This window comes from Onychostoma macrolepis, chromosome 07 (genome assembly GCF_012432095.1).
Source record: "Onychostoma macrolepis isolate SWU-2019 chromosome 07, ASM1243209v1, whole genome shotgun sequence".
Taxonomy (NCBI): domain Eukaryota; kingdom Metazoa; phylum Chordata; class Actinopteri; order Cypriniformes; family Cyprinidae; genus Onychostoma; species Onychostoma macrolepis.
Window position 1 is genome coordinate 4,065,806 of NC_081161.1, and position 25,019 is coordinate 4,090,824.

The 25,019-nt window shown below is 37.2% G+C and overlaps 1 protein-coding gene across 6 annotated transcripts in view; it reads left to right on the forward strand.

The window, feature by feature from the left end:
• Positions 1 to 25,019, forward strand: part of cacnb2a (calcium channel, voltage-dependent, beta 2a) — a 45,935-nt gene that overhangs the window by 16,919 nt on the left and 3,997 nt on the right. For 4 of the 6 annotated variants that reach the window (XM_058782285.1, XM_058782284.1, XM_058782288.1 and 1 more), the window contains exons 3-12: positions 7,770 to 7,892; positions 8,338 to 8,474; positions 10,437 to 10,513; positions 13,615 to 13,748; positions 16,159 to 16,239; positions 17,423 to 17,481; positions 20,783 to 20,892; positions 21,827 to 21,978; positions 24,373 to 24,468; positions 24,588 to 24,782. In XM_058782285.1, the coding sequence (XP_058638268.1) occupies positions 7,770 to 7,892; positions 8,338 to 8,474; positions 10,437 to 10,513; positions 13,615 to 13,748; positions 16,159 to 16,239; positions 17,423 to 17,481; positions 20,783 to 20,892; positions 21,827 to 21,978; positions 24,373 to 24,468; positions 24,588 to 24,782 (1,164 nt within the window). Of the gene's footprint in view, positions 1 to 7,769; positions 7,893 to 8,337; positions 8,475 to 10,436; positions 10,514 to 13,614; positions 13,749 to 13,955; positions 13,976 to 16,158; positions 16,240 to 17,422; positions 17,482 to 20,782; positions 20,893 to 21,826; positions 21,979 to 24,372; positions 24,469 to 24,587; positions 24,783 to 25,019 lie in introns of all 6 variants that reach the window. The other 2 variants (XM_058782287.1, XM_058782286.1) reach the window with 1 other exon arrangement.

The following is a 25,019-nucleotide window of genomic DNA, read 5'->3' on the forward strand; positions in this document are numbered from 1 at the left end:
TACCAACTGCATACTGCAAAGAATATATCCCTCAGTAGAATGCAACTGACTTTCCATTTCCACTGTTACAAAATACATTTTGTACAAGTTTTATCTGAAATGCATAAAAACTGCTTTTATTGAGGAACCAAATGAGGTTGTGTGACAACAGCGTAGCATTTTACTGTTAGAAACATTTACATGTTAAGGTATAAATAGTACATCGAGGTTTGGTTTGTTATTTTTTTTCTGATTTATTGTGTCTATGTGTGTGTGTGTGTGTGTGTGTGTGTGTGTGTGTGTCGGTATAACCAGCTCCAGTTCGTCATGACTGGTTATAATCATAGCTATAAAGTCTAGCAGGTGATTATCTTGTGACTGGTATGAATAGCTTTCTGGTATTTGGGAGAATACAATCTTTCTCTCTTTTTTCTTCTTTAAAATATCATTGTAATTCTCAGTAGAAAGCCTCGTGGGACTGTTATTCTTGCTTTATAAATCATGCACTGAATTACTAAAATATAAAACACACACAGCAGCTTCAGGGTTTGTCAGGACACTGAGTGTGATCTTATTTTAAGGCTTAATTTACAGCTGAATGCTTTTTAGACACTTTCTTTGAGGCAAATCAAAGCTGTTTGGAGGTGATATATGAAATCTCACCCCGTTAGTCTTTCCCATCTATTTTTATTCTTCAATTTAATCTTGTTTTTGTCACACTCTCCTTCACCTCTAGGGGTGATAGCTATTTTTAGAGTTTGACATCAATCAGATTTTATAATTTATTTATTGAATGCTCACATAAATATTGATAACAAAGCCAGATGGCCTGCAGTGAGCAGACAGAAGTAAAATATTCTTCACTGACCATGTTTCTAGAAATATCCACAACTATTCTCTCTCTCTCACACACACACTTTGTTACCTTAAAGAGTTATTTCTACCTGATTTAATATATAAAATATAGCTTTGTTGGTATAAATGTATATAGCTTGGCTCAGTAAAACCGGTTAGTTTACCGTTTTTAGATTACCACATTTTGCAGTGCAGTTTCACAAATTGAACACTTTAAACCACTCTTGAAAGTGCCTTAAAGGAATAATTCACCAAAAATTGAAAACTGTGTCGCATGATTCCATCGTTCACTGAACATCATACAAAGAAATGCTCCAAAATGAACAAAACAGCACAATAGACTCCAAGTCTTCATAAGCCATCCTCCAAAAATTTCTATGGAGGCATAAAAATAGAAACAAATACATAATAAACAGTAGAGCTGTAAAATGATTGTGGACAGCATAAAGTAAAACCAAACGTTTGGAAAAAATAAGATTAAGAATGATCAGAAAATGTCATGGGAAAAGAGACAGGATTCAATAGCGGATGCAAAACAAACAGTTTATTGGATAATCCAAAGAACACACAAACAGAAAGTGACAGTAGTTCTCCGTAGGGCTGACAAGTCTGCGTAGCGCAGGGACGCAATGGGCAGCTCACGGTGGTAGAATCTCCAGAAAGAGGCTGAGAAGACGACCAGGGAGCCAGACACCGGAGCAACAGTGTGAGCAGGAGCACGAGGACAAACACCAAGTATCTGAGAATACAAGACAAGGTTAGCACACCTAATATAGAGCCGCAAACGAGCCGCACCTGGGAATGATCAGCTCGTAGCGGTAATCAGACACGCCCACTCACACACACACAGCAGAAGCACAGATGAGACCATGATCCCATGAACCGTGACAGTACCCCTCCTCCTAAGAGCGCCTCCTGGCATTCTCTGCAGATCTTACCTGTTGATTGTAATCATCAAAAAGTGAGTGATCCAATATGTCCCTGGCAGGAACCCAACTTCTCTCCTCTGGACCGTAACCCTCCCAGTCCACCAAGTACTGGAATCCGCGTCCCCTCCATCTCGAGTCCAGAATACGATTCACCGAATGAGTAGGTTCCCCATCTACGAGACGCGGCGGTGGAGGAACCGGAGTAGGCGGATTAAGTCGTGAATGAAAAACTGGTTTAATCTTGGAAACATGGAACACGATGTTTGAGGCGGACTGCCACTGGGCTAAGAATCTTAGTGACAGCGAACGGGCCAATAAATCCGGGAGCAAGTTTATTACATACGGGGCGGAGCGGAATGTTCTTAGTAGAAAGCCATACCTTTTGACCTACGACGTAGACGGAAGGCCTCGACCGGTGGCGATCGGCCTTGGTGCGTGCTCCCACCCGGAGAAGAGTCTCACGGATGAAGGCGTGAGCAGAGGGGACTGCGACTTCAGATTCCAGACTGGGAAAAATAGGTGGCTGGTAACCTAAGCTACATTCGAAAGGCGAGAGGCCCGTGGACGACACTGGCAACGAGTTATAAGCGTACTCAACCCACGAGAGTTGTTGGCTCCAGGAAGTGGGATTCTGTGTGACTAAACACCGCAACACCCTTTCAAGATCCTGCTTAGCCCGCTCAGTCTGACTGTTGGTCTGAGGGTGAAACCCCAAAGACAGACTAACACTCGCCCCCAGCAAATGACAAAACTCTCTCCAAAATTTGGATACGAACTGGGGCCCCCTGTCGGAAACCACGACCGAGAGGCCATGAATACGAAAGACGTGATTTACAACGGTAACCGCTGTCTCCTTGGCAGAGGGTAATTTGGGCAAGGGGATGAAATGAGCCGCCTTCGAGAACCGGTCCACTACGGTCAAAACAACCGTATTGCCGCCGGAGGGCGGGAGGGCAGTGACGAAATCGAGAGCGATGTGGGACCAGGGTCTCAAAGGGACAGACAGCGGTTGGAGTAGCCCCTCTGGTGGACGATTGGAAGTCTTACCCCGAGCACAGACTGAACAGGCCAAAACAAAATCCCGGACGTCACGTGCCATGGAAGGCCACCAGAACCATTGTTTAACAAGAAAGCTAGTGCGACCAATTCCTGGATGGCAAGCCACATTCGAGCAATGACCCCACCGAATAATGTCGGACCGTAATCTCTCTGGCACAAATAACCGGCTCGGAGGGCATCCGGGCGGAGGCGTTACCCCTTCCAAGGCTGTGCGAACCCTCGACTCGATCTCCCAAGTGAGCGTAGAGACAACCAGTCTCTCCGGTACAATGCACTCGGGAGAGGACGGGCGTTCGGAATGGTCAAAAATGCGTGACAGCGCGTCAGGTTTGATGTTCTTAGAACCCGGTCGGTAAGAAAGGGTGAACTCGAAACGACCGAAAAATAATGCCCAGCGAGCCTGCCTGGAGTTAAGGCATTTAGCGGATCTGATATACTCAAGGTTCTTATGATCGGTCCAGACAATAAAAGGAACCCCCGAACCCTCTAACCAATGGCGCCATTCCTCCAAAGCCAACTTAACGGCCAACAACTCTGTTACCAATGTCGTAGTTATGTTCGGCGGGAGATAATCGATGAGAGAAAAACGCGCAGGGATGAACCCTGTCGTCCGAAGCAGCACGCTGAGATAACACCGCACCTACCCCCACCTCCGACGCATCGACCTCCACCACGAATTGACGTGTGGGATCAGGGGCAACGAGAATGGGAGCCGAAACGAAGCGGCTCTTAAGGTTGGAGAATGCAGCTTCAGCTGCACTCGACCACCTGAACGTCACCCTGGTGGAGGTCAAGGCAGTCAGAGGAGCGGCTAGTTAACTGAAATTGCGAATAAAACGCCGGTAGAAATTGGCGAACCCCAGAAACCTCTGCAGGGCCTTACAGGAATCAGGGGTTGGCCAATCCACCACAGCCTTAACCTTATCGGGATCCATGCGTGTTCCCTCGGACGAGATGATGTAACCAAAAAACGGAACCGACTGTGCATGAAACGCGCACTTCTCCACCTTGACAAAAAGCCCATTCTCGAGCAGCCTTTGGAGCACTCGTCTGATGTGCTGAACATGTTCCTGGAGAGAAGAAAAAAATCAATATGTCATCCAGGTAGACATATATGAACTGATCGACCATGTCTCTCAGCACGTCATTAACGAGTGCCTGGAAGACTGCGGGGGAGTTGGATAGCCCAAACGGCATAACAAGATATTCAAAATGCCCCCTGGGGGTATTAAAAGCAGTCTTCCACTCATCTCCTTCTCTTATCCGGACCAAATGATAAGCGTTACGCAAGTCCAACTTGGTGAAGAGGGAGGCTCCCTGCAACCGCTCGAAAGCTGAAGATATCAACGGCAAAGGATAAGTATTCTTTACCGTGATGTTGTTCAAGCCTCGGTAGTCAATGCAAGGTCGCAAGGAGCCTTTCGGTGTGATTGCCAGACGTGATGAGGGTAATGGGAGTGGTGGAGTGCGTAACAGAGGGCAGTGATTGTCCATTGAGTGCCTTGACAAAAATCCTATGATTGAGAGTGATAATGGGAATCTGAAGGTGTTTGGCAAAAGAAAAATCCAAAAAATTACCTTCAGCCCCAGAGTCCACTAATGCCTTGCACTCCTGACTTCTTGCTGCCCATTGCAATCTAACCGGGAGGAGAGTATTAGCCAAGGTCTTATTAAGAGAGATCCCACCCGACAGTAGCCTCAGATTTGTTGTCAGGCTTGCCCTTTTACGGGACACTCGGCTAGAAAGTGTCCAGCAGCCCCGCAGTAAATACACAGACCTCGCCTCCTCCGACGTTCTCTCTCCTCCCGGGAAAGCTGAGCTCTCCCCAGCTGCATGGGTTCGCCTCCTGGCGAATGACTGATCGCATCATCGGAGTTGGTGGGAGAATATTCGGAAAACGCGAAGTCTCTCAGGTGACGACCTCGCTGACCACTTTGCTGAAGGCGAGAGTCCACGCGCAGTGCCAGATCTAGGAGTCCATCCAAATCAGGAGGTAACTCCAGCATGAATATCTCCCTTTGGATACGATCAGCCAACCCATGCCGGAACATGTCCCACTGCGCCTCCTCGTTCCACTTACTCTCTGCTGCTAGAGTCCGAAATTCAATCGAATAACAGGAGACGGTCCTCTCTCCTTGCTGGAGGTCAGCTAATCGCCTAGCTGCCTTGCAGCCAGTCGCGCGATCGAAGACCCTTCTCATCTCCTCCTGGAGGGCGTGGAACGAGGAACAACAGAGATGTTGGTTCTCCCACACCGCTGTTCCCCATAACGCTGCTTCTCCTGTCAGCAGCGTCAACACCAAAGCCACCTTGGCCTCCTCCGTAGCAAATGTCAGAGGCTGGAGGGAAAAGAACAGAACATTTAGTTAGAAAAGCTCTGCAGAGATCGGGCTCGCCTCCGTACATCTCTGGTGTGGGTAGTCTGGGTTCACGCTGACGAACGATGTCTGCTGGAATCAGGGGAACAGGCGGTGGGGGTGGCGCACCGGGTGCTTGCACGGCACGCCCGGTAGCCACCATTTACTCATCCTGGCGATCCATACGAGCGTTGTTAGAGGCCAAAAGACTCTGCAGTCCTGAAGCCTCCACTGAATCCATATCGGTAGGTTCAGATCCTTCTGTCACGGGAAAAGAGACAGGATTCAATAGCGGATGCAAAACAAACAGTTTATTGGATAATCCAAAGAACACACAAATGGAGAGTGACAGTAGTTCTCCGTAGGGCTGACAAGTCTCCGTAGCGCAGGGACGCAATGGGCAGCTCATGGTGGTAGAATCTCCAGGAAGAGGCTGAGAAGACGACCAGGGAGCCAGACACCGGAGCAACAGTGTGACCAGGAGCGCGAGGACAAACACCAAGGATCTGACAATACAAGACAAGGTTAGCACACCTAATATAGAGCCGCAAACAAGCCGCACCTGGGAATGATCAGCTCGTAGCGGTAATCAGACACGCCCACTCACACACACACAGCAGAAGCACAGATGAGACTGTGATCCCATGAACCGTGACAGAAAATTCAGCTTTGAGCACATGAATAAATTACATTTGAAAATATATATGAATAGAAAGCAGTTCTTTTAAACTATAATAATATTTTCACTATTTTTACTGTTTTTTAATCAAATAAATGAAGCCTCTGTGAGCATAAAATACGTCAAAAACATTAAAATATGTAAATTATTTCACGCTTTTGACTGTGTATAAAAAAAAATTTCAGTTTTGCTTTCCTGTAGGAATTACACAATTTCACTCAACCAAAAATAACCTGAATCTGTGTTAGTCAAAGATTTAGCATAAACACTCTCAAGTAAAGCAAACAAGCTGTCAGATGTGTGTGTGTTTTTGGTGAATGTGAATGAAACTGTAGATGCTGATCAGTCTGAGCAGACATTTACATAAAAGGTTACAATCACTGTGTCTGATCAATACTGCATGTGTAATGGAAAGTGGTGTTACATAAGAGGCAGGAAGTGGCTGTGAAAACAAAACAAGGGTTTCAAAGCTACACAATATATATAAAAATTATTTAAAGCTCCTATAAGAAATATTGCATATTATTACAATAATACAGTGCATAGTTTTAGTTTTGCATATCTTTTTATTTGATTAGAAAATATAAAGATGACAGACTGAGATAAAGAAAGGGAAGATAAAGCAGCATTGTCTTGACAGAGAGTCAGGTTTGCATGTGATCAACCCACCATTACCATTAGAGGACACTGTGTCCTCTGTTTGGCACACCCATAATTCATTGCTTGTGCAGCCCATCATGTGGAAGTGAATTACATTGAGTCCATACTGATTTTGCCCTTGTGTGTCAAACACTGCTTCTTTTTTGTATTCATGAAAACACTTAAAAATTTGTAGATAATAATTTACTACTTATTTTCCGTAGAACACAAAATTAGATTATTTTTTTTTTAAATACCCTGGCAGTTTTTTTTTTTTTTTCTTTTAGATAATGAAAGCGGATGAAATAGGTCTGTCAAGGTTTTTACCCATGGGAATATGGAAGAAAATGAACAGTATAACCCCCATATAATTCTCCAGGTGACTGATTACATTAAGAATTGCAAATATTTTTTATGTTACAAGTATTCTGGGATGCTTTGTTTAAGTATGCAAATATGGCATTATCTAATTAAATATGTAATAATTTTCATACACTGCAGAACATAAATCTGAACACTAGATAAAGCCAGGTTTAAAATTCTTGTTTAATTTTGTTGACATATTACAGCTAATGGTTTTTATTTTTGAGGATTTTTTTTTTTTTTTTTTATCACTCCACAAATCAGAATATACTGTCAATCAAAAGAAAAAATATCATGTTTTTAGGAATGAAAGGTTGTATAAAATCAGGCAAATGATGAACAAAACCCTCAGTAAAAATCTTCAGAATATAAATAGAAATAAAACTGCTAAGTTTGGTGTATGTAAGTGTTGCTGAAGTGCAGAGAAAACAGCCTGGAAAAATATGTTTAGTAATTGAAATCCACAGACACAAATAGATAATATGCAATACTTGAAAGTGTATTTTATATTTTCTTTCACTAGTCATGAAAAAGCAATGTTTTTTTTTTCTGTGGTGTCTTGCATTAAATGACAAGAAAGCTACGTAAAAGTTAGAGCTTGTAAATCCGCTAAACACAAACAATGATTTTGTCTGAAGAAATGATTGAAATTATTTTTCCTGGATAATTGTGTGGTATTTTTTTAAATTACAATTTTGTAAAAATTGAATTATCCCCATGTCGTTCCAAACCTGTATGCATATCTTCTTTCTCCTGCAGAACACAAAATAAGACTTTTTTTTTTAACAATATTGAACCCTATTTTATGGACACTGATGCATTTTTCTAAATATCTTCGTTTGTGTTCCACAGGTTTGAAATGCATGAGAGTTGTTCATACTGTACTCACTATTTGTTCTTCTACACAGTCTAAACCAGTGGCGTTTGCAGTACGTACTAATGTTGGCTACAGTGCTTCTCTTGAAGACGACGTCCCTGTGCCTGGAATGGGAATCTCATTTGAGGCTAAAGATTTCCTTCATGTTAAAGAAGTATGTATTTAAACACGTATCCATATCCATATTCACATGAATATATACAGATGAAAATGAAGAAGAAATGATTATTACAGTTGATTATAGTGTTTTTAAAGACCTGAGCCAATAAAATGCATGTCCATATCACAAAAAACACAACACACTCAAAATACATCATGCATTACAGATTCTTTACCTAAAACAGACTTGCACACATATATCACAAGGCCTTGAAGTACAGTTTATGGCAGAAAGTATATCTGCCCATTTTAAATAACCAAGATTAGTTTTTTAATTACAGTTTTTACACTCTGCAAATGATAATAAAACATTTTTATAGTACTTAATATATTTAAGATTATGTATGGCCTTGAAGTTTTGCTTTGTAAGGTTCTGTGGAAATGGTATTTTGATGATGATAAATATGCACCACGGGTGACTTCTGTGTGTTTAATGACAGAAATTTAATAATGACTGGTGGATTGGTCGCTTGGTGAAAGAAGGGTGTGACATCGGTTTCATCCCAAGTCCGGTGAAGCTCGAAAGCATTCGCATCCACCAGGAGCAACGTGTGAAACAGGGGAAATTTTACTCAAGGTATCTGTTACACAAACACATAACGTATAGTTCTTTACTAAACAAAATATTACAGAAAATAGAGCTTTAATATTGCCACTTTCAAAAAAACTAGACTTAGATTGTTTCCCAAAAGCATCCCTTGTGAAAAAGAAGTGTGCTTAATTCAGTTAATTGAATTGACCTGAATTAATTGTATTGAATGTGCGCTTGTAGTGTATTTCAAATCTTAAAAGAGGGTGTATTTAAAAAACTCTACTTGCAGATGATAATATTAATTTAATAAAAGGCCACTTAAAGGGATAGTTCACCCAAAAATGAAGATTCTGTCATTAATTTCTCACCCTCATGTCGTTCCAAACCTGTAAGACCTTTGTTCATCTTCAGAACACAAATCAAGATATTTTTGATGAATTCCGAGAGCTTTCTGACCCTCCGTAGACAGCAAGGGTCCGACCACAATCAAGGCTCAGAAATGTAGCAAGGAGATTGTTAAAATAATCCATGTGACATCAGTGGTTCAACCGTAACTTTACGAAGCTAATACTTTTTGTGTGCAAAGAAAACAATAATAACGATAATAATAATACTCTCCAAAATGGCGCTATAGGGTGATGCGGAGGAGACGAATTGTTGAATAAAGTCGTTATTTTTGTTTGCTTTGCGCACAAAAAGAATTCTCGTAGCTTTGTAAAATTACGGTTGAACCACTGACGTCACATGGATTGTTTTAACGATCTCCTTGCTATATTTCTGAGCCTTGATCGTGTAAGGACCCTTGCTGTCTATGGGAGGGTCAGAGAGCTCTCGGAATGCATCAGAAATAGGGTTGTAACGATAAATCGATTAATGGATCGATTCTATGATTTTCCTAATGCATCGCGATTCTCTCTTGAATCGATTTAACAGCAGATGGTGCTCTAGGCTAGTTTTTAACTGCACACTCAAATGCTCACGAAGAAGACCAATTGTGCGTTCAACTGAGTGGTTAAATGTACTTGCACCTCTGCTTTTATGCTTTTATGACACAAGATTAATGTAAACACAACCCACTGTAAACACTCTTGTAATTCGCTTCAACCTTTTTGAACTTTATGAATGATTATTTTGAGTTCAAGTGGTGTGTGTGTAAGGAACTGAAAGCAAGCTGTTTCTAAAGCATGCAGTGCCATCTGCTGTTAAAACTAAGCTCAGAATCGATTTCAGAGAGAATTGTGATGTATTAGATTAAACGATTTATCGTTACACCCCTAATCAGAAATATCTTAATTTGTGTTCTGAAGATGAACGAAGGTCTTTCCGGTTTTGGAACGACATGAAGGTGAGTAATTAATGACAGAATTTTCATTTTTGGGTGAACTATCCCTTTAAGTGATTAAAAGAGAGACACTTTCATGACTGTTTCTAAACACACTTAAGTACACTTTTAAAAAGTGCAATTTGTAATGTAAAATCAAAAGTTTATTTTAAACTTCATATTTTAAAGACAAAATAATAATACAATTACATATAAAGATGTACTAAAGTCCTACTTAAGTGGGTCAAAAAAGCACTCTAAAGTTTATTTAATTGTCATTAACATGCAATTGAGTGTCTGAAAATATTACTTTTAGTTCATCCTTAAGTATATTCTTTTAAAGTATATTATTTCTATACTCTTTAAAAGTATGGTAGTGTACTTTTTTCACAAGGGATCTGAAGCCTAAGTAGATTGTAGAGACGACTGGTGCTAATGTTTTCTACAATGTGCTTAGGCTTACATTGCTTTTAAACTTAACTTCTGCTATAGCCTGCTGAAAATAATGAGCTTGAAATTGTTTAAATGGCTTTAACTGCTCATTTAACTGGTCACCCACTGAATCCGCTCAGATCGCCAAGGCTGTTTTTTCTTTAGAAGAGCACTTTTAAATACATAGAAGAAAACTAAACCCATTACACCTTTCTTTTTTGTTAAGGATTCTATGTTGTTCTTTTCTTTTACAGTAAACTAGGGGCAAACTCCTTATCTAGTTTAGGAGACGTTGTTTCAAATTCACGTAAATCAACCCCTCCATCCTCAGGTACGTTATCAACATTGGGTGTCACTTTAAAACTCATCAATACGTTTTTATTTACATTATTCAGCACATCAAACTAATTTTATTGTGAAATACTTGGTATATTATATGTCACGTTATATTATATTGCAGTTTTCAACACATCCTCTACCCTAGTCAAAAAATCCTAGAGGAATGTGAATGGGATTCACTTTGGGAATTTTATACTTTAAGACAGATGCTTTCATGACTGTTTCACACTTAAGTACAGTTTTAAAAACCGAACTTTGTAATATTGTCAAATTAAACATTTTATTAGTCTATTGTCGTGCTTTAAACAAGTACACTTTAGTGTGGAAGTACATTGTAGTGTGTAATTTGATATTACCAAAATATATTAATATATTTTAAATGTTCTAATTTACAAGTTCATCATTACAAATGTGCAATTACAAATACATTCAAATACATTCATACAGTCAGGTCCGGAAGTATTCGGACACTGACTGAGTTTTTGTAACTTTTACACCACTACAATGGATCTGAAATAAAATAATCAAGATGTGATTGAAGTGCAGACTTTAAGCTTTAATTCAAGGGGTTGAACAAAAATATAACATAAAATGCTTAGGAATTACAACCATTTGTATACACAGCTAACCCGCCTCCCCCTGATTTGCCAGGCCTTTACTGCAGCTGACTTCAGTTGTTGTTTGTTTGTGGCTCTTTCTGCCTGTAGTTTTGTCTTCAGCGAGTGAAATGCAGCTCAATCAGGTTGAGATCAGGAGATAGACTCGGCCATTGCAGAATAATCCACTTTTTACCTTCAAAAACTCCTGGGTTGCTTTTGCTGTATGTGTTAGGTCATCCTCCATTTGTTCTATGAAGCGCCGTCCAATCAACTTTGCTGCATTTGTCTGAATCTGGGCAGAGAGTATATCTCTATACACTTCAGAACTGATCCGGCTGTTTCTGTCTTCTGTCTCGTCATCACTAAACACCAGTAACCCAGTGCCACTGAAGCCATGCAGCTCATGCATCACACTGCTCCACCATGTTTCACAGATGATGCTGTGTGCTTTTCCAGAAGTGGTCTGGCTTTTTTAGATGTTTTTTGGCAAAGTCTAATTAGGTCTTTTTTGCACTTTGTGGTGAACCCTCTGTATTTGCTCTGGTGAAGTCTTCTCTTGATTGTAGACTTTGACAGTGACACGTCTACCTCCTGTAGAGTGTTCTTCTCTTGGCTGGATGTTGTGAAAGAGTTTTTCTTTACCATGGAGAGGATTCTCCGATCATCCACCACTGTTGTCCTCCGTGGACATCCAGGCCTTTTTATGTTGCTGAGCTCACCAGTGCATTATTTTTTACTCAGAATGTACCAAACTGTTGAAACTATCTCTCTGATGGATTTGTTTTGTTTTTGAAGCCTTGTTTCACTTAAACGAAGAGATCCTTTGACTGCATGATGTGGGTTCACAGCAACAGCTTCCAAATACAAATGGCACGCTTAGAATCAACTCCAGACCTTTTACCTGCTTAACTGATGTAGAAATAACGACAGAATAGCTCACATCTGTCCATGAAATGGCTTTTGAGTCAAAAAAAAGGGAGGGGGGGGGGGTGTACATATTAAAGGGCTGTAATTCCTTAACCTTTCCTCCAATTGTGATGAGAATAGCCTCAAATTAAAGCTCAGGGTGTGCACTTTTTGTGCACTTTTCATTATATAACTGTAACTTGAATATGTGAATAATTGTTCCTGTGTCCAAATATATATGGACCTGACTGTACATATTTTTAAAAAGTGTTATTATTAGTGTTAGTATTGAATATGCACTTGTAGTGTACTTAAAATTTTATATTATTATATTTTGATAAACAGATAATATAATAAATAAAATAAAAATAATAATTAAAAATAAAAATAAAAGGCCACTTAAGTGACTTAAAGAGAGAAAACTCCATAACTAATTTTCTGAACACACTTAAGTACACTTTTAGAATGTGACCTTTGTAATAATGTCAAATGTAAAATTTTGGTTACATTTTATTTTAAGGTGTCCTTGTTACAGTGTAATTATACATTTAAGTACTTAGTAATATTGATTAACTACATGTACTTACTATATGGGTTTAGGGTTAGGATTTGGCTTAGATTTACTTGCATGTAATTATGCATAATTTATTGTTATTATAAGAGTAAGTTCATGTAACAAGGACACCTTAAAATAAAGGGTAACACTTTACAATAAGGTTCATTAGTTAAACATTAGTTAACGTATTAACTAACATGAACTAACCATGAGCAATACATTTGTTACTGTATTTACTAATCTTCGCTAACGTTAGTTAATAAAAATACAGATGTTCATTGTTAGTTCATGTTAGGTCACAGTGCATTAACTAATGTTAACAAGATTTTAATAATGTATTATTAAATGTTGAAATTAACATTAACTAAGATTAATAAACGCTGTATAAGTGCAGTTCATTATTAGTTCATGTTAACTAATGTAGTTAACTAATGAACCTTATTGTAAAGTGTTACCAAATAAAGTGTTACCAAAATTTTACTTTAAAATACATTTTAAATAAGTATGTTCTAATAATATTTCTAATAATAACTAACATACTAAAGCACATGTAAAAAACTTATTGTAATTTTAACGGTGGTGCGTTATTTGATATTGCATTTAAATGTATTATATTTTAAATGTTAAAGCATATTTTAGTTTATCATAAATGCTTGTTAGTACATTCAGCAGCACTTTTAACCATATGTGATAGACAATAGAAGTAATTATGTCCAACTTAAGTGAGTCAAAAAGCTTTAGTTTATCTAATTGAATTAAATATTTAACAATTAAATATTTTTATTTAATTGCAATTAATATGCAATCAAGTGTCCAAAACCATTACATTCAGTTCATACATACATAAGTATATTAGCAATTAAGTATTCTAAGTATGCTAAAGTGTAATGCTTTTACTGAAATGCTGTGTGCTTCAATGCATAACTGTAATTTATTGTCTCATAAATGATTGTTGTGCATTGTGTATGAATTCCCCTGTGTGTTTTGCTGAGGCTCATATGTACGTGTGTGCGTGTTTATATATGTGTGTAGCTGTGGACATAGATGCTGCAGGGTTAGATCTGGAGGAGAGCGACCCTCCTCCCCATCAGCGTTCACCCAAAGCCAGCCCAAACACAGTAATATCCCCTTTAGCCCGTGAGAAACGAATGCCTTTCTTTAAAAAGGTAAAGCATGTCGATGGACGCTCCCTCGCTCTGCATCTGTCCGTCACAGCAGCATCGCGCAGAGCCTGTGTTGCTTGTCGTCGTCCGAATGTCCACACCAGCTTACACCACTCACTCTTTCCCTTCTCTCTCCCTGTCTTGTCTTTGTTCCTCTGTATCCTAATCTTTCACACTCCCTTTGTCTGTTTCCCTTCCTCCTTTCCTCAGCTAAGCAGAGGCATAAGTCGGTAAGTCGAGCCTCACAGAGAGCCGTGCGGTCAGTGGACGCCCGAGGCCTGCAGCCGCTCATTCCTGTTATGCAGTACTTCGAGCTTATTAATTATAGCTTATTGTTATTTACACAATGGCAAGAAAATTAACAGGATGGAATCTGCTCAGTGACGGATTTACATGATAGTTTTAATCTGAAGATAATTTTGATATACTGTATATACACTAGTAAAAGTGTTGAATAATTACGAAAGAAGTCACTTCTGCTCACCAAGGCTGCATTTAATTGATCGAAAATACAGTAAAAATAGTAATATTGTGAAATAGTATTACAATTTAAAAGAAATGCTTGCTATGTGAATATATTTTAAAATATAATTGTTTTCTGTGATCAAAGCTGAATTTTCAGCATCATTACTCCAGTCTTCAGTGTCACATGATCCTTCAGAAATCATTCTAATATGCTGATTTGCTGCTCAAGAAACATTTCTATTATCAATGTTGAAAACAGCTATGCTGCTTTGTATTTTTATGAAAACCATGATTCAGCATGGATGCATTAAATTGATCAAAAGTGATGATATTTATGTTAATGTTACACAAGATTTCAAATAAATGCTGTTCTTTCTATTCATCCACAAAAATATTAAGCAGCAAAAACTGGTTTCAGCATTGGTAATAATACAAACCATTATTAATAATTTAGCACCAGTAGTAATTCAGCAGCAAGTCAGCATATTAAAATGATTTCTGAAGGATTACGTGACAAAGAAAACTGGAGTAATGATGCTGAAAATTCAGCTTTGAGTCACAGCAATAAATTATATTTGGAAAATATAATATCATAAAAAGCATTCAATTGTAATAATATTTTACCATATGCTGTTTTTACTGTATTTTTAATCAAATAATTGCAGACTTGGTAAGCTAAGACTTTTTTTCAAAAACATTAAAAAAAAATTAAAACTTGACTAATAATGTATATATAGAACAGAATATAATGTTTTACAGTGAAACCAACTTATACCACAAAACATTTCTAAAGGTGCGGTCACATTTACCATTGCTTGGCGAAGTTTCACATTTCAATAGGAATCCATGCTTTCGAGAGTTTCGCGAAAAGTTCCACACACAGATTTGCTCGTGTTTGGTTGTGTTCAACAGAAAGCTGCTTTTTTTATAACGTGACTTTTGTGTGAGCGATTCTTCATGTGTTGCTACACTATTAATAGATCTTTTTTTAGCCTGTAAAATTTTGCAAATGTGATCACACCTTAATGCACACTTAAAAATAAAGATTCCTAAACGGATGTCATAGAACAACCATTTTTAGTTCCCTAAAGAACCTTTCAGTGAACAGCTGTTAAAAGAAACATTTTTTTCTTTGTGTACATAAATTTTAAAAATCTAAAGAACCCTTTTCCACTACAAAGAACTTTTTGTGGAATGGAAACATTCAATGGATGGTTAGGATTCTTCATGGAAACAATTATTTCCAACAAAGAACCTTTATTTTTAACAGTTTATACTTAGAGATGTTTGTGAAAATTTAAAAATGGTACATTTCATATTTTATCCTAGACATGAGGGGGCATAGAAATGTACAACATAGTAGGAATGATGGCATGGCCACTACTTAGCAACCACTTCACTGTGTGGGTCTCCCTTCTGACATTTCTCTGTTATACAGCTTCAGATTTGCATTTGTTTGTGTGTGTGTGTGTGCATGTTTAACCAATAAAATTATTGTTTGTGCAATTACATACAAAATTGCATAAATAATAATTGTCTAATTTGCTTAACACAGCACTGTTACAAAAGCCTGATATTAACAAATTATTTTACTAAAGCTCACAGTATGTATGAAACACTCAATGTATGTAAACTGGGTTTTCAGTTGGGTGTCAAACTTAATTTGAGCTCAGGCAAAACAAATAGAAATCCTTAATCTGCAGTCAACATTTTTATTTAATTTCAATCTGAAATAATTAACAATACAGCAATGTAAGAACTGGACATTCTCAGCCTGCTGACATTAAATTTGACACTTGCAGTCTAGATCTTAATATGGATAATTAGTATTTTCAATCAGATCTACTGTGGTTTCCCCTCTTTTATCTCTCCTAGCTGTGATTGTGAAGTGTGTGTTCTGTGCGCACACTGAAGAGGTTAATGGTGTGTGTTTTATGCTGCTCTACAGACAGAGCATGTTCCTCCGTATGATGTGGTGCCGTCTATGAGACCGGTGGTGCTGGTGGGACCGTCGCTCAAGGGCTACGAGGTCAGGTGCTGCAAAACGCATTGTGATTTTATAGAGAAGATACTAAAGGGTTAATTCACCCCTTGTGATGCCTTTGTTTTGTGGAGATGTTTAGTAGAATGTTCAAGCTGCTCTTTTCCATACAATTAAACAACCGTCAAGGACTAAAAATGACAAAACATGGAAAACATTGGTTGCTTTGTAAGGGAAAACACTTAAAAATGAACTACTTTAAATAAATTACTTTAAAGCAGTTTTCTCTCAGAAAAATAACTAAATTTAACAAATAATTACAAAGAAACAGCAACATTGAATTCAGTTGGAAATTTTGAAGTACAAAAACTGTAACGGTAATTTGTTGTAAAATGTACTCCAATAATCTTTATTTACAACTTCGAAAAATCATGTCCACAAACTTTTGTTGTATGTTTGTACAAAAAAAAAAAATATATATATATATATATATATTAGGTGCTACAACTGGGCCCCTATTTGTAATCACCTTTCTAGATTTTAGCAGTATTGCATGTATAATATTTTGTTATAGGAGAAATAGCATTAAAATGGTTTTAACCTGACATCTGAATGCTTGCAATAAAATGCAAACTACCCACAATTTTTGGCTTATTTGGTGCAGCAGAATTAATGCACACAAAAAGTGAGACATGCAAAAAAAAATTAGAAGTTGCAAATTGAAGTGCAAAAATAATATTATAAATAAAACTATGATTGAAATCGAGCTCACACATACAAAAAACATTAAAAATAAAAAAATAATTTAAATATAAGTAGACGCATTTACAGTATCATAGAAAACACATCTTTGTATTTTAAATAATGTGCAAATTGTTATTATTACTATTATACTATTTTTATTCTGTGCGATTTTGAGATTATGTCTTTAGTGTTTGAATTTGTTGCACAGATTATTCTTGATCAAATATGATGTTGAGAACAAAATAAATAACAGCTACATAACAGCCACTAGAAGAGCTGGGAGAAAGAAAAATTACCGTTTCTCTGAAAATACAGTTTGAAAAGAGAAAACTGGACATTTTGCAAAATATCTAACTTGTTTATAACTTCTGAAGAACTAATGTTTTTTTTTAGCTAAGCTGAGTTGGTAAAGACTGAACTTTCATTTTTGGGTAAACTATCTCTTAAAATAACTATTTCTTAAAAAATAATTTTTGTGTGTAAACAGGTAACAGATATGATGCAGAAAGCTCTGTTTGACTTTCTGAAGCACCGCTTTGAAGGGAGGTGAGTCTTTAAGCGGTTCCCTCTGTTGGAATAGTTTATATGTTTGTGTGTGTGTGTGTCACGTGAGTGTATGATGTTTCTTTAAATAGTCGCATCTCATTGCCTTAATTGGCCATGCTGGTCCATAAGCACACAGCCGGGTCACAAGCCTGTAGCTTCCCTTGACTGCAGTTTCCCAAACACGACTGTGCAGGATTTACAGTATGACAGTTAAAATTATACATATCTTTTTTGTGAATCGGAATCAAATCTGATTTTTTACAAACTTAGACCTTACCAAATTCATATGTGGTTTGAAATCCAATTGAAATGCATTTGAATTTGATATTTTTTCATCTGCGACATGTATGTTACGTCATGTACAATGGATGTGGAGATGCTAATTTCATGTTTTCTTATAGTATCTCCCAGGCATATACAAGAAAAATAATGGACTGCATAGAGAGAAGGGATGTGTGCATTTGTAACAGACTGGTCAAATATTCTAAAACTAAGAAACCATCAGAAAACATGGTCATACTTTATATTTGATGGCCTTATGTACGCTTCCGGTCAAAAGTGTGGGATCTGTAAGATTTTTTTAATGTCTCTTCTGCTCACAAAGGCTGCATTTATTTGACCAAAAATACAGTGAAAATTATAAAATATTATTATAATTCAAAATAGCTGTTTTTCATGTGAATATACAGTCATGGACAAAAACATCGGCACCCTTGGTAAATATGATCAAAGAAGGCTGTGAAAATTCATCTGCATTGTTAATCCTTTTGATCTTTTATTTAAAAAATCACAAAAATCTAACCTTTCATTGGATAATTAGAGTTTTAAATGGGGGGATATATCATTTATGAAATAAATGTTTTTCTCTAATACACATTGGCCACAATTAACGGCACCCTTTTATTCAATACTTTTTGAAACCTCCATTTGCCAGTTTAACAGCTCTAAATGTTCTCCTATAATGCCTGATGAGGTTAGAGAACACCTGACAAGAGATCAGAGACCATTCCTTCATCCAGAATCACTCCAGACCCTTTAGAGTCCCAGCTCCATTACGGTGCTTCTTCTCTTCAGTTCACCCACTCATCTTCTGCAGGGTTCAGGTCAGAGGACTGGAATGGCCAGCAGAAGCTTGCTTTTGTGCTCAGTGACCCATTTTTGTGTTGATTTTGAGGTTTGTGTTTAGATTATTGTACGGTTGGAAGATCCAGACATGGCCCATTATAAGATTTCTAACAGAGTCAGTCACTTATTGATTTTTTATCTGTTGGTATTTGATAGAATCAGTGATGCCGTGTGTCTAAACAAGATGTCCAGGACCTCCAGCAGAAATATAGGCCCACAACATCAAAAATACACTATATTGCCAAAAGTGTGACTTTAAATGCAGATCTTGAGCCAAAAACTCTTTAGCAAACACTAATGACTTGTACATATGGGTACAGTCATTTTAGACACTTCCAAAACTGTTGCAACAGAGATGGAAATATAATTTTTAAATACATAAATTATGTTTCCATCTTTGTTGCCACAGTTTTGGAAGTGCCTTTTTCTGTTCTAAAGAAGGGGGTGTCCTAATACGTTTGTCCATATAGTGTATGTACAAGTCATTAGTGTTTGGTAAAGAGTTTGTGGCTCAAGATCTGCATTTAAAGTCACACCAGAGGTGTTCAGCTTGGATTAGCTGGCTTTCTGCAGACCAGTCAAGTTCTTCCACACTGACTCAATCAGTCATTTCTTTTTGAACCTTGCCTTATACACAGAGGCATTGTCATGTTAGAATAGAAAAGGGTCCAAACTGTTGCTTTAAAATTAGAAGCACACAATTCCCTAGAATATCATTATATGCTTAAACATTAAGATTTGTACTCATGGAAATTACTAAAGTAGTCAAACCTGTTCATTAGAAGGGGGTGACCCAATACTTTTGGCAATATAGTGTACAGCAGTATGTTTCATTGTACACATGGTGTACTTTTTATCCCTGTTCAACAAACCCATCTTGAGTGTTCAAACCCATTTGAAGTTCCAGTCGTGTCTGATAACTGAATATGCTGGAGTTTGTTTTTGGATGAGCTAGGAGAATATTTCTTGAAACCCTCCCAAACAACACGTGGTGATGTAGGGGCTGTTTGACCATTTTTTTTAAGGTTTTCTGACCCCGAGACTCAACTATTTTCTGCAATTCTCCAGCTGTGGTCCTTGGAGAGTCTTTAGCCGCTCAAACTCTCCTTCTCACCGTGCATTACGACGATATAGACACACGTCCTCTTCCAGGCAGTTTCGTAACATTTTATGTTCTGATGGTGGAAATGGGAATTTTCACTGCTCTAGCTCTTTTCTTAAAGCCACTTCACTAATTTGTGAAGCTCAATTATCTTTTGCTGCACATCAGAAATATTTTCTTTGGTTTTTCTCATTGTGATGGATGATTAAGGGAATTTGGGCTTTGTTTTCCCTTCTATTTATATTTCTGTGAAAAAGGAAGCTATGGCTGGATAATTTCAAGTTCAAAATTGTGAATATGAATGGGAATATACTTCAGAGATATTTTACTCATAAGAATTTCTAGGGGTGCCATTAATTGTGTCCAAAGAGTATTTGAGAAAAAAAAACATTTATTTCATAATGATATTTCCCCCCATTTTAAATTCTTATTATCCAAACAAAGGTTAGATTTTTGTTAAATTTTTTTAATAAAAGATCAAAAGGATAAACAATGCAGATTAATTTTCACAGCCTTCTTTCATCATATTTAACAAGGGTGCCGATATTTGTGGCTATGACTGTATGTTAAAATGTAATTTATTTCTGTGATCAAAGCTGAATTTTCAGCATCATTACTCCAGTCTTCAGTGTCACATGATCCTTCAGAAATCATTCTAATACACTGATTTGCTGCTCAAGAAACATTTCTGATTATTATCAGTGTTGAAAACAGTTGTGCTACCAAATATTTTTTTTTATCGAAACCGTTATATAATGATTCTTTGATGAATAGAAATTTCAAAAGAACAGCATTTATTTGAAAGAGAAATCTTCTGTAACATTTTAAACGTCTTTACTGGCAATAATTTTACTTGAATGGTAGTGCATCACGTTTACACAAAAATATGAAGCAGCACAACTGTTTTCGACATTAATAATAGAACAGTTATAAAAATTATAAATCTTACAGTTAACCATTTAATACAATATACTTATGCACATACATGTTGGTGCATTGCAATTACATTTAAAGAGCTTGCATTTAATTAACGTGTAGTTACATTGTGTATTCTCCTTGTTTTGTGTAATTCAGGATCTCGATCACGAGGGTGGCTGCTGATATTTCTCTGGCCAAGCGCTCTGTGCTCAACAACCCCAGTAAACATGCCATCATCGAGCGCTCGAACACACGCTCCAACTTAGGTAAGTGAAAGTGTTTAATGGTTTGATGTGAATGACTAAAAAAGGAAATCTTATCTAAAATGGTGAGATTAAGTAAATAATTTTCCTTTTTGTATTCAAAATGTTTCTGCATTCTTGCTTACATCAATTGCATTCTCTTACACAGTCTTTATTCTTGAATTTTCCTTCCTACAGTATCCAGAGCAGGACATACACACACTCCCACACGATAAAAGCTAGTTGTCATATATGTTCTCAAATCAGTTCAATTTTCTGTCATGTTATAAATGTCATATATAATTTGTAATGTATAAATATCACAAATAGCAGCATTCTCTTTTTTTCATAGAATAAATGCAATAAGTTTATTTTTGTACTTAATGAGTACTCTTTTTGTTTTAATGAGTTGGTAAATAAAAATGACTAGCAAATTTGTCATAATTGTTCTTGACTGCAAGTCAAAAAGGTCTTAAGTCTTAATTTGCCTGATAATAAAATAAATTAAATTACTGACAATGAAACAGATTCACAAGTGTGTTGTTGCGATGAACTGTACTTTAAGTAAAGAAAAAACATTCAAATATGTTAGCATATTGTTTTTGATTTTAGGAATGATTACTAGAATGTAGTGTTTCAACAAATGTACTAAAGTAATTATTCATGAAATTAATTAAATTGTAATTATTGAATTATTAAAATTGGAATTTTTTTAAACTGAATCAGAATGAGAACCAGAATTGTTTTGATTACTTATGATTGCCTTCCATAATTGTGTGGCTTTAAAGTTGTTCCTGTTTTGTTGAACTCATTACATTGCATGTTACTTCACCACATTATTCTTTCTGAATTGTAATGGTAGCTTAATTGCTTCCAGTGGTTTGGTTCTCTGTTATTCTCAGCATTACTCTCTAACTGTCGTGTGTGTGTGTGTGTGTGTGTGCGTATGTATGTATAGCGGAGGTTCAGAGTGAGATCGAGAGAATCTTTGAACTGGCTCGCACGCTTCAGCTGGTGGTTCTTGACGCTGACACGATAAATCATCCGGCTCAACTGGGAAAAACATCTCTTGCACCTATTACTGTCTACATCAAGATCACCTCTCCAAAGGTACACACACATATACAGTGGTGTGAAAAAGTATTGGCCCCCTTCCTGATTTTTTTAATTTTTTGCATATTTGTCACACTTAAAAGATTCAGATCATCCAACAAATTTTAATATTACACAAAGATAATGCAAGTAAATACAAAATGCAGTTTTTAAATGATGATTTCATTTATTAAGGGGAAAAAGCTGTCCAAACCTACCTGGCCCTACTTGAAAAATTAATTGCCCCCTCCTATTAAATCATGAAAGAACTGTGATTAACCACATTATTTTAGAAAGCTGAGTTAAATTTCACTAGCCAAACCCAGGCCTGATTACTGCCAGACCTGTTGAATCAAGAAATCACTTAAATAGAACCTGTCTGACAAAGTGAAGCATGTTCAAAGAGCAACACATCATTCCGCGATCTTAAGAAATTCAAGAACAGATGAGAAACAAAATAGTTTACATGTATCAGTCTGGAAAGGTTTATAAAGCCATTTCTAAGGCTTTGGGACTCCAGCAAACCACGGTCAGAGCCATTATCCACAAATGGAGAAAACTTGGAACAGTGGTGAACCTTCCCATGAGTGGCCGGCCTACCAAAATTACTCCAAGAGCACAAAGACGACTCATCCAGGAGGTCATAAAAGAACCCAGAACAACATCTAAAGAACTGCAGGCCTCACTTGCCTCAATTAAGGTCAGTGTTCATGATTCAACAATAAGAAAGAGACTGGGCAAAAACAGCATCCATGGGAGAGTTCCAAGGCAAAAGCCATTGCTGACCAAAAAGAACACAAAGGCTCGTCTCACATTTGCCAAAAAATATCTTGATTATCCCCAAGACTTTTGGGCAAATATTCTGTGGACTAATGCGACAAAAGTTGAACTTTTTGGAAGGTGTGTGTTCCGTTACATCTGGCGTAAAACCAACACAGCATTTCATAAAAAGAACATCATACCAACAGTCAAACATGGTGATGGTAGTGTGATGGTCTGGGGCTGCTTTGCAGCTTCAGGACCTGGATGACTTGCCATAATTGATGGAACCATGAATTCTGCTCTCTATCAGAAAATCCTGAAGGAGAATGTCCGGCCATCAGTTTGTGACATCAAGCTCAAGTGCACTTGGGTTATGCAGCAGGACAATGATCCCAAACACAGCAGCAAGTCCACCTCTGAATGTCTCAAGAAAAACAAAATTATCGTTTTGGAGTGGCCAAATCAAAGTCTGGACTTAAATCCGATTGAAATGCTGTGGCATGACCTTAAACAGTCCATTCATGTTCGAAAACCCTCCAATGTGGCTGAATTAAAACAATTCTGCAAAGATGAGTGGGCCAAAATTCCTCCACAGCGCTGTAACAGACTCATTGCAAGTTATCGCTAACGCTTGATTGCAGTTGTTGCTGCCAAGGGTGGCCCAACAAGTTATTAGGTTTAGGGGGCAAGCACTTTTTCACATAGGGCCATGTGGGTTTGGATTTTGTTTTCCCTTCATAATAAAAAACTGCATGTTGTGTTTACTTGTGTAATCTTTGATTAATATTTAAATTTGTTTGATGATCTGAAACATTAAAGTGTGACAAACATGCAAAAAAATTAAAAATCAGGAAGGGGGCCAACACTTTTTCACACCACTGTACTTTGAAGGAAAAAAAAAAAACTTTAATAATACACTCATACTTTTGCATAAAGTTAAACTTAAGTCCTACTTAAGTAGATCAAAAAAAGCACACTTAAGTGCAATTTTATTTATTTATTTTTTTTTTAATTGTATGAAATATGAGTAAAGTGCTGCTGAATGTGCTGACAGGCATTTATGGTAAACTAAAATATACTTTAATGCCATTTTAGTTTAAACTTGTATGTCATGTATTTAAATGTATTTGTTATTACACATTTGTAATGATGAAGATGCAAAGGCATTAACTTTGTATCATAAAATAAAACACTACAGTTCAAATTATAATCAAGTACTGCTTTAGTATGTTAGTCAACACATCAAAATAAGTCTACTTCCTTAAAGTACAACAAAAGACTATGAAAACTTTACAATTATTTAAATGCACTTTAAAGTGAAGCTTTTAATAAAGTGAACTTTTGCTAAATAACTCTACTTCCCTTGTGAAAAGACATGAGCATACTTTTTAAAAAAAGAGTACTTGTTAATATGCTCTAAAATAATATACTGAATTGTGAACTGAATATAATGTTTTCAGACACTTAATTGCATGTTAATGACAATTAAATGAACTCGAGTGCTTTTTTATCCAACTTAAGAAGGACTTAAGTACATGTTAATATGTGATTTTATTATTATTTTGTCTTTAAAATATTAAATTGATAAACCTTTGATTTGATTTTACAAAGTTTTGCTGGGATATTGTTTCTGGTGTGTCCATTTTTCAGGTTTTGCAGCGGCTAATAAAGTCTAGAGGAAAGTCTCAGGCAAAACATCTCAATGTGCAGATGGTGGCAGCAGACAAACTGGCCCAGTGCCCTTCAGTGAGTTACAGTAATTGAATAAATACTTGCGATAAACCGCACAATCACCCTTTCGCTCTCATTCTCTGCTCTCTAACAGTTCGTTTCCCTCTTCTCACTCTTGTTTGTTCTCTATCCAGGAGCTTTTCGACATCATTCTTGATGAGAATCAGCTGGAAGATGCCTGCGAGCACATGGCTGATTATCTGGAGGCCTACTGGAGATCCACTCATCCTCCCAGCGTCCCGCAGACAAACCCTCTGCTGGAGAAACTCACCACAGTCGCTGCAGCCGCAGTCGCCTGCAAGGACTCGCTGACTAATCCACAACCAAAGGTGCCTATGAGACTTCAGCCTGCACTTACATTAGCAAACTGAGAAAGCAATAGTACCTGTAATCAATTATTGTGGCTTGCATGCTAAAATAAGTTTTGCATAGGTATCTAGTTGCATTACTACAGGATTTCCTAACAAAGGCTTGAATTAAAGTTTCAGAGTTAAAAAGAAGTGCAATTCAAATCTTAAAGGTATTTTAAAAACTATACTTGCAGATAACATAATAGTCATAAAAAG